The sequence below is a fragment of the Panicum virgatum genome, chromosome 4K (genome assembly GCF_016808335.1).
Source record: "Panicum virgatum strain AP13 chromosome 4K, P.virgatum_v5, whole genome shotgun sequence".
Taxonomy (NCBI): domain Eukaryota; kingdom Viridiplantae; phylum Streptophyta; class Magnoliopsida; order Poales; family Poaceae; genus Panicum; species Panicum virgatum.
In genome coordinates, this window is record NC_053139.1 from 1,504,111 (window position 1) to 1,516,687 (window position 12,577).

At 52.0% G+C, this 12,577-nt stretch overlaps 1 protein-coding gene across 3 annotated transcripts; it reads left to right on the forward strand.

Moving 5' to 3' along the window:
* The first annotated feature begins 1,042 nt into the window (after positions 1–1,042).
* On the forward strand, positions 1,043–5,595 carry LOC120702433 (pentatricopeptide repeat-containing protein At5g16420, mitochondrial-like). 3 transcript variants are annotated; one of them, XM_039986229.1, is made up of 5 exons: positions 1,043–2,828; positions 3,219–3,852; positions 4,311–4,466; positions 4,791–4,874; positions 5,262–5,595. In XM_039986229.1, exon 1 carries the CDS (start codon positions 1,089–1,091, stop codon positions 2,721–2,723), a length of 1,635 nt encoding a protein of 544 aa, XP_039842163.1. In that variant the 5' UTR covers positions 1,043–1,088; the 3' UTR covers positions 2,724–2,828; positions 3,219–3,852; positions 4,311–4,466; positions 4,791–4,874; positions 5,262–5,595. The 3 variants fall into 3 exon arrangements, with proteins under 3 accessions (XP_039842163.1, XP_039842162.1, XP_039842165.1); XM_039986228.1 differs by having other exon boundaries at positions 3,660–3,852; XM_039986231.1 differs by lacking the exon at positions 4,311–4,466 and having other exon boundaries at positions 3,660–3,852.
* The last annotated feature ends 6,982 nt before the right edge of the window (positions 5,596–12,577 follow it).

The following is a 12,577-nucleotide window of genomic DNA, read 5'->3' on the forward strand; positions in this document are numbered from 1 at the left end:
CCCATCGTGGGTCAACAGGAATCAACTCCGCTGGTGGACGTGGACGCAGCACGTTAGTTTCACGCGCTGAACCACTGCAAGGAAGGACCGGTGCGACGAGTCTATAACTCGGTCAAGTAGAGCTGGCGTATCTTCGGCCATACCTAACACAAAAAATATAAGTTTTCTGTATTTTTTAAAATTTATTTGAAATTTTCATAAACTTTTCTAGCATTTTCTAGCATTTCCTACAATTTTTGTACAATAAATTTTTATAAATAAATTTTTCTTACATTTTCTACAATTTTTCTGCATTTTCTACAATTTATCTGAATTTTTCATATACTTTTCTAGCATTTTCTATAATTTCTGAGCAGTTTTTAAAAAATTTTCTCGCATTAAACAACTAATCAATAAAAAAAAGGTGGGTAAACCTAAATGGTTTTTCTAAAAACTAATCTTAATTCTACATAAATTATAATAAAAACAATACCTAAATCGCTAAAATATCATTACTGCTGCATACACTAATTATATAATTAAATATACAAAAAAATTTAGAATAAGAAAGTTGTGAAATATTTATTACCTGCGGTTCGGATCCAAAATCCGGCAGGACTTCGCAGCTGCAACTCCCTCCCTCACCCCTCCTCTCTCCCTCCCCTTCTCTGGATGTCGTGGGAAGCAAATGAGGGGGGAGGGGGGAGCTCAGCCTTTTATATAGAGGAGGGCTTGCCGCCCCCTGCCGGGCGGCGGGTTGGCCTACCGCCCCGCCACCGGGCAGTGGGTACCTGCCGCCCGGCTGCAGACTCCCCAAGGGCCAAAATGCGAATAAAAAAATTTATTTATATTTAGGTCCCTACCGCCCGGCAGCAGGGCGACAGGGGGCCGGCCGCCCCGCAGCCGGGCGGTAGGGGTACAAAACTATAAATTATGAAACCGAAAATATATTTTTATAAAAAATGATTTTAAAAAATATAAAAAAAACGCTGTTGGGCAGGTCAGCCGAACTGGGCTGTGCGACAAGTCGCTTAACTATCTTCTTCCGGACGATACATAGGCGACGCCCACCCAAGTCCGGCTCGCCGCTACCGTGTTCGCCGCCCGCCATGCTCAGGGGCATGCGCCGGTGGAGCCCCGGCGCCCGCGCCTTCTCCGCGGCGCCGGCCGCGCGGGCCACCGTGCCGGTCGCGCACCTCGCCCCGCTCCCGGCGTCCCTGCCGGAGTCCGGCTACACCGTCACCCCGCCGCTCCAGCCCTGGCCGCGCCGCCTCACCGCGCGCTCGCTCGCCCGCCTCCTCCTCCTCCGCGCGCCCACGCCCGACGCCGCGGTCCTCGCCCTCCGCCACGCGCTCTTCCACGCCGCCCCTCCGCTGCCGCCCTCGCTCCCGGTCTTCGCCGCGGCACTCTCCCGCCTCGCCCGCGCCGCCGCCTCCGACGCCGGCGCCGCGGCGCGACTCCTGCCCCCCGTCCTCTCCTTGCTCCGCGCCGCACGCCTCCCGGCCTTCTCCGACCGCCCCTTCCTGCCGCTCCTCCGCGCGCTCCGCGCGCTCCCCTCCCTCCGCCTCTTCCTCTCGCTCCCGTCCTTCAACTCCCACCCCTCCGTCCGCTCCTTCAACGCGCTCCTCCACTCCCTCGTCTCCGCGCGCCGCCTCCGCCTCGCCGCCGCGCTCTTCCGCGCTGCGCGAACCAAGCTCTACATCACGCCCAACCTCGTCTCCTGCAACATCCTGCTCAAGGGGCTCGTTGGCGTCGGTGACCTCGATGCTGCACTAAAGGTGCTCGACGAAATGACTGGGTGGGGGATCGTCCCGGATGTCGTCACCTACACCACGGTTCTCACTGCCTACTGCGGCAAAGGGGATCTTGAAGGTGCACAGAAGCTCGTTGATGATACTATTGCCAGCGGGCGTAGGCCGGATGCTACAATGTACACTGTGCTCATAGATGGGTACTGCATGCGTGGGAGGCTACAAGATGCAGCTAGGATAATGGATGAGATGGAAGCTGCTGGGGTGCTGCCGAATGAGGTTACATACTCTGTCGTGATTGAGGCGTGCTGCAAGGAAGGAAAATCTGCGGAGGCACGTGATCTGATGAGGGAAATGCTAGGTGCAGGGTATGTCCCGGACACACCACTGTGTGCTAAAGTAGTTGATGCGATATGCCAGGATGGAAAGGCAAGGGAGGCATATGAGATGTGGAGATGGATGGTGAAGAAGAACGTCCCACCAGATAACGCCATCACGAGCACATTGATCTACTGGTTATGCAAGAATGGCATGGTTCAGGAGGCGAGGAAGCTGTTCGATGAGCTTGAGAAGGGGCTCGTGCCAAGCTTGTTGGCGTGTAACTCACTTATTCTAGGATTATGCGAGAATGGAGAGTTACAGGAGGCTGGGAGGGTGTGGGATGACATGGTCGAACGGCGATATGAACCAAATGCAATGACTTATGAGGCTTTGATCAAGGGTTTCTGCAAAATGGGCAAGTCAAATGAAGGTGCTGCACTGTTTAAGGAGATGGTGGCCAAAGGATGCACTCCAAGCAAGTTTATTTACCAAGTATTGGTTGATAGCCTTTCTGAGCCAAGTTATGATGATACTTTTTGCACTATTGTTGAAGCTGCAGTTTTAAGTGGTCACAATTTCTTGGATGCTGAATCGTGGGAAATATTTATAAAAAAAGTGTTAGATACAAATGAATCTTGGACAAAGCATCTCGATTTGGTGCTAACTATGTAGCCACAAAGAATTCATATCATAGCTGGAAGCCTGGAACTTCTTATTTGTTCTGATACTTTTTCTCGTGAAAATTATATCATTGGACTTCTTCAGAAAATTAATCAGGTTAGTGTATTCCCCTGGCCTGGCACTTCTTGGATGCATACAGACCGGACAGGTTAGGTTATGTTGTGCATTTACACACAAAAGTGAAAGGATCTGTTATTGATACTGGTACCAGTTTAAAAGATGCATTTTGCTTTGTTTATTTGCAACCATGGAGTGTCTTCTTTCCAAGCTGAAATAGTAGCTGCTTGGCGATAACTACCCATTTTTCTTAAGTATTATTTGAATCTTCCAGAATTCAATAAAAATTACACCAAGTTCTCATCTCTAAATTGTTTGAAAATAAAGTTCTCCGATCTTCCCCATCTGATCCACCCTGGTCTGCATCGGCTTCCGATTGGATTTTGGTTCGGCGCCGCACCACCCTGTCGTCGCCACTCTCTCCCCCAGACGTGCACCCGATCCCGGCGCTGCACCAGCCTCCCAACATCGAGCCCCATGAGCTGCTGCGCGGTGGCGCGCGAGCACTGGCAGGAGGTCGGCGCGGTGCAGGAGGACCAGGGAGCAGGGAGCCGCGCGGGGCGGGTCTAGGCTGCTGAGCATGCGGGGGCAGCGAGGGGCGCGCGGCACGCGTGTGGAATGAGCAGTGCGGAGCTCGAATGGACTAGGTGCGGCGCGGTCCAGCTGCTCCCATGCCCGTCCTGCCGTCCTGCTATTTAGTCGCACCCCGCTGCCGCATCCTCAACTCACCCTCGTCCAGCCGCCCTGGAGACAACCTACACGGATGGAGCCTACTAGCTTAGCAAGAACAGGCTACTGTTTTCATTACACCTGTTTAGATAACGATGGCATTCTTATCGAGATTTTAACCTACACCTCGTGCTGCTGCAGATCAAAAGAGAAATTAAAATCCTTCAGAATCTTGGTGGAGGCCCTAATATTGTGAAGCTGCTTGATATTGTTAGACCAGCACTCAAAAACACCTAGTGTGATCTTTGAATATGTCAACAACACAGATTTCAAAGTGCTTTACCCAACATTGACAGATTATGACATTCGCTATTACATCTACGAGTTATTCAAGGTTTGATTCTTGCTCATACTGTTCTTATTGCATAACAGGCTAACGGCTATATTGCCTTCTCTAAGGAAGTCTTGGTAACCCAATAGTTTGCTCTGGAACCAGTTCCTCTGCAGTACTGCAGAGGGACTCGGTGCCACTGACCTGCGGGCCCCATAGTTCAGGGGGCCACAGGTCAGTGGGAGAGTCTCCCTGCAGTACTGCAGAGGAGACTCATCCATTTGCTCTGGAGTAAAGGCTTGGTTTATGTTGTTTGTGTAAAGAAGACTTGGTAATTTAGTATTATCTATATCTGCTGTTGAGTTTTAATGTCCCAATAGTTTCTTTTTGGGGTGCATTGTAAAGGAAATGGGAATTCTGCATATGTAACAAATGACCACACTAGGTTACTTTTGATCTGATTAACAACTATTAGTGAGTCTGGCTCCATTTATCTTACTATTTCTATTTTATGTGCACAGGCATTAGATTACTGTCATTCACAAGGCATTATGCACCGAGATGTGAAGCCTCACAATGTTATGATAGATCATGAGCTTCGTATTTTATTGTTGACCATATGCTGCCATCATATATATGGCCATGACAGCCACGATCAGCTTGTTAAGATTGCTTAGGTATTACTTCAGTTTTTTTTTTTCCATTTAACTATCTTTGTTGCTTATGTTCTCCTTATGCTGTATCCACAGCAACATCGTTTTATCTGTCGCTGTTAGTCCTGTTGCATTCAGAAGAAACAGTTTGGACTATTCATTTTTTAATGAACTTATACTCTGGAAATTAATTAGTTGTTTACTTTTAGTCTGTGCCTGCACATTTACTTGTTGATATGTTTGTTCATATCCGCTGATATATTCTATCATGAGACCATTACTGCTGCTATATCTGCAGAACTTTTTGAAACATCAGCATTAATTATTGCCACATTCCTTTATTATCAGGTACTTGGAGCAGAATGGACTGAATGCTTATTTGAACATGCACAGAATTGAGCTTGACCCTCAGCTTGAAGCCCTCATCGGAAGGTACAATATACCAATATATCATGACTCACCAGGCCTTTGATGCAAGATAATTATTTATGTGAAGTACATTTACATCCTTTTTTGGATGCATGCATAGCAGGAAACGGTGGTCGTAGTTTATTAGTGCGGATAACCAACATCTAGTATCTCCTGAGATGTGGCCTAACAGCTCTTGCATTTCAAATTTTCTTAACTAGGATCAGTAGTTCTTGCCTCTAGATTGATTTCTTTGTTTATCTGTAGGCCATAGATTTCCTCAACAAGCTTCATAGTATTTATAAGACCCAACAGATTTAATTGATTTATGCTGCATAGTATTTCCTCCTGATAATTTATTAATGTTGTCAAGTCTGTCTCATCTTATACTGGATACTTGTATTCTTGTAGGTGCACCCTTAATTCCAACAATGGAGAGCTGTAGAGAACAGCAGGACGCGCGTATATATATAACTGAATCATCAGCTGGGCTCTATCAATCTTCAGCTGTATAATAGCGGTTGGGTCACTTGACGGAAACAAAAGATTATGAGGGAGCCTCTGTTGTAGTCTGTCTTTAACTACATTGACAAGGAACACAAATTTATTCAGATTATGAGCTTGAGATGTGATTGCGAACATTATTTTCATGTAAGGTGTTTGCCATAAAAGGTTATCTGTTGGCAGATTGTACCACTGTATTATTGAGCTTGTAAAGAATTACCAACCATTTGTTTGGACCCCATCAAGCTCATGAGTTATTCTTTCGTCCTACCTTAAGAAATGTCGTGTTTTGTGGCACCCTTGCCCTTTCAAATGTTTTTTTCCTTCCCCTAGCTAGCAATGCTGAGCGAAGAAACTAAAGACGACTTGCAAAATTTGGCTCAAATGAACTTTCAGGTGATTTGTCAGTTCTCTGGTCACTGATCATCATAGTGACACGATGAAATTATTAAGCAAGCAGATCACAACTCCACACAATCGATGTTGCAACGCAACAGGTTGACACTTGACACTTGACAGTGAAGGATTACATATTTAGATAGGGCAAACAGAACCGAAGCAGCAGCTGCTGCCAGCAGTTCAGACCCGTAATACATAGAGTAACCATTCATTACGTACATGATGATGATAACAATACTAGTGGATCACGAAAGTTTTCTCTATTTGTGGTTCTGATAAAGCATATGCCTCTTGTCAAAGCTGGCATATGCTGCTGCTTACTAGTTCTTGAGGTGGGAGCAGCACTGGTAGAGGTCGTTCTTGGGATGCCTAGCCTCCACGTGCTCTTTGCACTTGGCCTCAGGGGTGGTGCAGAATCTTCGAGATGAAATCATACATATATGGTACATCAGATAAATTGCAGTTAACTACATTTCGCAGCAGGTAGCCACCACCCTGTTATTTGCAAGAGCAATCTATTTTTTTAAAGGAATTGCAATAGTAATCTATAAACAGAGAATCTATTTGACATGGGGAAAAAATCATGCATCGTCTCAGCGATGCACTGTCTAAGGATGCACCTCAAATTCAAGTCATTCAAGAACTGGAGACACGTGTAAGTCTAGGTTCCCATTCAGAAGGCCCCATCTGACATTATGTTCTTTGCCATGAAATTTATAGAATTCTATGATGGAGAAGGCCATGGTTCACTGAACACTAGCTTTGATACCGTAAGCATTTCAATGTGATTCCTTTTCTGGATGCATTTTTATCAGATTGCTAGTTGGGCTATTTCTGAATTCGAAATACCAGCCGAAAATGGCTATCTGAAAGTTGAAAACAGTGAAGTTTAGCCAATTTCGAGGTTGAATTATAGGGAATTTTGTATCTGAACCTCGGGTAATAAGTTGTAAAATGGCATGTACCATGGTTGTTCAACATATGACAGTATTTCTTGGAGAAAGAAGAGAAGGTTTAGACATTTAAATTTGAATGCAAAGTTTGAATGTGATGCTGTTCATCAGTTTGACAGGTTGAATTTGGTCAAGTCTGAAACTCTGAAACAGTTTCAGCTAGCCCTATTTGCAAGTCATTTGTAAATATTTTTGCATCTAAGGTTTGGCCATATAACTGCAAAATTGAATGTACCGTCTTTGGACAAGGCGTGGCAGCAGTTTCTGGCTGAGGTGATGATCAAGGAAGAAATGTGGTTTGGAGCCCAAAGATGCAAATCGTCATTGCCAACTATTATCTGACGAAACTGAATGGGCTCATCCATTCCGTTCCCAGGTTCAGAGTATATTCTGGATGCATTAGATGCAAAATTAAAGGAGATGGTTGTGAGAAAGTTGTAGATAAAGGTTAGACCTACAACTTTGTTTTTGACCGATTTTGACACTCATTAACAGATTTGGGAGAAATCAAGGCTGCAAGAATCGGGTTCAAAAGGAAATGTCAGAGAGCAGAGCAGACAACAGAGCTCGAGCGTTGCCACGTCGCTGCAGCTGCATTCTCTTGACGACTTTCATAGCCAGTTTCCACAAACTTGTTAAGGCAACTGGGCCCACGAAGGCCCACGGCCTCCTTCCAACCTGGAAGAAAGGAAAGGACTCAAAGAAACCCAGCGTGCGGCCCATTCGCATCCCACTCGGGCCCGCTGGACAATCTCCGCCTCGCTCGAGGGTAGCGGATCTACCCTCGAGCGGGTGGCTCATCTCTACCTCGCTCGAGGGCTCCCCTCGGGACCCTCGACTGCGCAACACATCTCCGCCTCGCTCGAGGGTAGCGAACCTACCCTCGAGGGAGTAACTCATCTCCACTTCGCTCGAGGCCACCCCTCGGCACAAAGGACGAACGGCCCCGCCGCCCAACCGCTCGCCGTACGAAGGCATTAAAGGCCAGCCACTCCACCACGGCACCCAGGACAGGCGGCGTCAGGCCTCCATTCCCACAGTGGATGTGATCGGGGTCCCATCTGCTGACTTCGGTCACCGCTCCGCCATCTCGGATGCTGTAGCAGCACTGTGGGATCTGCGATGCGGGACAAGACAGGCTCGACACTGCTCCCGTTACTTTTTTGCCTACGCTGACCAACCGGACCCGTCCCTCGCTGGGGAAGGGGTCCGGCGACGTCACGTGTCCTTCCGAGAGGGGCGCTCAGCATGCACGGACGAAGCCCCGGACCTCCCCCCTTGAGGAGTCCGGGACCTCCACGTGCCCCCCGGACCTCCACGTGTCCCCCGGACCTCCTAGTGTGCACGCCCGCACTCCAACCAGGGGGTCCGGGGCCGTCGCGCGCTACCACTACCACTGGTGCATGCAGGACCCTAGACCGCAGGGCCCACTAAATGCCGCCGCGCCGTATATAGACGACCATACGCCAGCGACAACCACGCCGCCTGCAGGGGCTAGCACGGCGACCGGCGCGATCTCCGCAAGACCAAGGACGATATCCAGGGTGACTGCGACGCCCGCCGCCTTCCCACAGTGTACTTCTACAGTATCCGACCACTGTAACCCCGCGATTCGGGGGAAACGACGACTTCCACGCTCCCCCACTCATGTGCGCTGCCCCTCCTTGTGACTATAAAAGGAGGAGGCGGGCTTCCTTTGGACGGGATGGGGGGGACGCTACGCTACGCTCAAAGGCCTCCCGACGTGATCCATCATCACTTACGCTCCGGCTTTCCTATTTATCACGTTCAACCCCTCTTCTAGCAGAGACCTGGGAGACTTCCTCCCTCTCTCGCCTCACTTGTATCCCCTACAACAAGCACTCCGGGTGCAAGATAATACAGTGCCCTCGCACACCCCCTTTGCTGGACGTACGGCCCCGCGGCCGGAACCAGGATAAACCGTGTGTTACTGTGTTGCCTCTTGCATCATCATCTGGGACAAGGAAACACGCAGCATTTACTAGTTGGAATCCGGGCCCCCGGGTCGGGACACCGACAGTTGGCGCGCCAGGTAGGGGGAGCTGCGTGACATTTTTTCTCTCTTGTTCCCATTTGATCTCCAGGGATGGCGAGCAGATCCAACCCATACCCTATGGGTGTTTCGGATCCGCTCCCAGTGGGATTTGTGATCTGGTTCGGGAGTCTCGAGTTCAGAGCGACCGGCAACAGTTACCTCATGCGGCTCCTCTCGCCCAGACGCGACCCCATCACCCCGACTTCACCAGCCCAGCGCAACGGGCGCTCGGGTTAGCGTTCGCGACAAGCGCGCACGGAGCGACATCGCGCGGCACGCCACGGCTCCCCCACGTGGGTCGAGGCTGGCGTGTCGCAACTCAGCATCACGGCCAACGGGGCCACCGTTTCGTCATCACGTGCCTCGGCATCATCTGCGCCGGCACCATCACCTACCGCGGCACCGGTGTCTCCCAGGGGGGCTCGACCTCGCCTTCGCCCTTCCCCTTCGGGATGCGCAACACCGCCGCTCGCACCTACGCCTCTTCGATCAGTACTAACTTCACCGAGTATGAGGATCTTCCGGGTCACCATCTTCTGTCGATCCGCAACCTCATCGCGTCATCTCCCGATGAATCCTACCCCGAGACGGCGAGCTCGGTCGCCGACGACGTCAACTTCTTCATGAATAACTTCGCGGCCGACGAGGCCGAGGACTTCTCTGGGGTCTGCGACCCCGACGCTCTTCGCTCGTTCCAGCTGGCGATGGCTTACTGCCTCACCTGCTCTGAAGACTCCAGCGAAGGGGATTTCGATCCTTCCCGGGAGTGCTTCACGGCGGACCTTGCGGACAAGCAAAACAACAATGCCCCGAGCAACGACGGGGACGGCGGGGCAGACGCGCAGGCAAACCAACCGGTGGTCCCTCCTGCAGCCCCTTCCTCGTCAAGCTCGGCGGCGCGACAAGCTTAGCTGGCGCAGCTCAATGAGCTTCAAGCCAAGCTCGACGAGCAGCGTCAACAAACCCAGGAGCTGCGCGCCACACTCGAGAAGCAGCGTACCGCGCGTGGTGCTCATGCCCAGGCGGCGGGACGTGTTGCCCGGGAGCGCATCCTGGCCGACGACAACGTCGACAAATCTCCGGAAGTAAAGAAGGCCGGCGAAAAACTCGTCACTGCGGCCTATCTACTCCAAGCCATGCCCGAGCTATCGACGCCTTCGGGTCGCAACCTGCGCCGCGAGGCACAGGAGCTCATCGAACAAGCTGCCGTGCAGCAGGCCGAGAGTTCTGCGTCTCGTATGCGCTCGAAAGCCCCGGAGCGGGCTGATGGGACCGCACACCAGGACCGCGAGGTTTCTGTGCACACACCACCAGCAGGGAAGGGCAAGGCAGCCGTAGCGCCCGGTGCGAAGGCACCCTCGGTGCACGACCGCATCGGAAGGCCTCCCGTAAGGGAGCGAATCCGTGACACACGTGGGCATGCCGACGACGGCGATGCCTGCGACATCATCGATGGCAGGAGGTACACCCCTCGACGGGGTGGACGCTTCGACCCCGAGCACGACAGGGACGAGTCACCGGAGCCTCCGGGCACCCGAGTGTTCAGCCGGGAGATCCGAACTGCAGCTTTTCCCCCGCGCTTTCGACAACCCAACACCTAGGCGGTGCGACGGAGGACGTGGTCATCATCCGCAACCTTCCTCTTCACCTTGCTGATGCCACACGAACGTGGCTCGAGCATCTGCCTGCAGATCAGATCCACAACTGGGCCGACTTGGTCCAGATCTTTGTGGGCAATTTCCAGGGCACATACGTGCGCCCTGGGAACTCCTGGGACCTCAAAGGGTGTCGTCAGAAGCCCAACGAGTCCCTGCGCGACTACGTGCGGTGCTTCTCCAAGCGATGCACCGAGCTCCCCAGCGTCACCCACGTCGAGGTCATCAACGCCTTCCTCGAGGGTACGACGTGCAGGAACCTGGTGCATGAGCTCGCGAGAAGCCGTCCGACCAACACCAATGAGTTGTTCGACGCCGCCACCAACTACGCCGCCGGCGAAGAGGCTGTTGGTGCCATCTTCGACGACAAGCCTAGCAAGCGCAAGGACGACGCGCCCGCGGAGGGCAGCAACATCAAGCCCAATGCCCCCGCCAAGAAACAGAAGCGGGGGAGGAAGGGAAAGAAGCCGGTCCCACCGAACCAGCGCGGGTCGGGGCAGGCAGAGGACTCCGAGGAGGCCTTCGCTGCCGCCCCGGATCGCAAAGGACCTCGAGGCCCCCCTCGAGACGGTGGTGGCCAATTCGACAATATGCTTAAGAAGTCGTGCCCTTACCACAAGGGTCTAGTCAATCATACCCCCAAGCAGTGTGAAATGCTCAAGAAGTATTACAATCGCGTCGCACATCGCGACGAAGAAAAGAAGAAGGATGCAGTCGACAAAGGTGGAGATGACGAGTTCCCCCCAGTGGAGAACACCTTCTTCATCTTTGGAGGAGTAACGACAAACTTGACTTCTCGGTAGCGCAAGCGCGAGCGCCGGGAAGTTTTCTCCGTCACCAAAGCCACGCCATCCTACCTCGACTGGTCGAAGGACACCAGTTCCTTTGGCCGCGAGGACCACCCCGACTACGTCCCGCATTCGGGACGGTATCCACTTGTTGTCGATCCCATCATCGGCAACACCCGCTTCTCTAAGGTGCTCATGGACGGAGGCAGCAGCCTCAACATCATGTACGCCCACACCTTGGAGCTCATGGGCATCGGACTGGACAAGCTTCACCCCAGCAAGTCGCCATTCCATGGCATTGCACCGGGGAAGCGAGTCCAACCCCTCGGCCAGATCGATCTGCCTGTCTGCTTTGGCACGGCGGCTAACTTCCGCAAGGAGGTGCTCACTTTTGAGGTGGTGGGGTTTCGAGGATCCTATCATGCGATCCTTGGTCGTCCTTGCTACGCCAAGTTCATGGCCGTCCCCAACTACACCTACCTCAAGCTCAAAATGCCGGGTCCAAAGGGCGTCATCACCATCAGCTCTTCGTACGAGCACACCTACGAGTGCGACGTTGAGTGCGTTGAGCGCGCGGAGGCTCAAGCGGAGGACGAGGCCCTTGCAGCCACCCTCGACAAAATGGCAAGCGAGGCCTTGGACTCCACGCACCGACACGCCGGGAGCTTTGAACTCGCCGAGGGTGTCAAGAAGGTGCCCCTCGACCCGAGCCACCCCAATGACAAGGCGTTGCAGATCAGCGCCGCCCTCGACGGCAAATAGGAAGTGGTGCTCGTCGATTTTCTTCGCGCCAACGCTAACATCTACGCGTGGAGACCCTCGGATATGCCTGGCATACCGAGGGAGGTCGCCGAGCACTCCCTTGATGTCCGACCCAACTCCAAGCCGGTGAAGCAGCACCTGTGACGCTTCGACGAGCTCAAGCGCCGGGCGATCGGCGAGGAGTTGCAGAAACTTCTGGCGGCCGGATTCATCAAGGAGGTATTCCATCCCGAGTGGCTAGCTAATCCAGTATTAGTGAAGAAAAAGAGTAGAAACTGGAGGATGTGTGTAGATTACACTAGTTTAAATAAAACATGTCCGAAGGTTCCCTTTCCTTTGCCACGAATTGATCAGATTGTAGATTCTACTGCGGGATGCGAACTTCTATCCTTTCTTGATGCTTATTCCGGTTACCACCAAATCAAGATGAAAGAGTCCGACCAGCTCGCGACTTCTTTTATCACGCCCTTCGGCATGTACTGCTACGTTACGATGCCCTTTGGCCTCAGAAACGCCGGAGCGACATACCAACGATGTATGCTCCACGTTTTCGGAGACCATCTCAGGCAGAGCGTAGAGGCATATGTCGATGATATCGTTGTAAAATTTA

Bases quoted from the DNA above. Each gene is read 5' to 3' on its own strand.
- LOC120702433 (XM_039986229.1), top strand. From the start codon at position 1,089: ATGCTCAGGGGCATGCGCCGGTGGAGCCCCGGCGCCCGCGCCTTCTCC.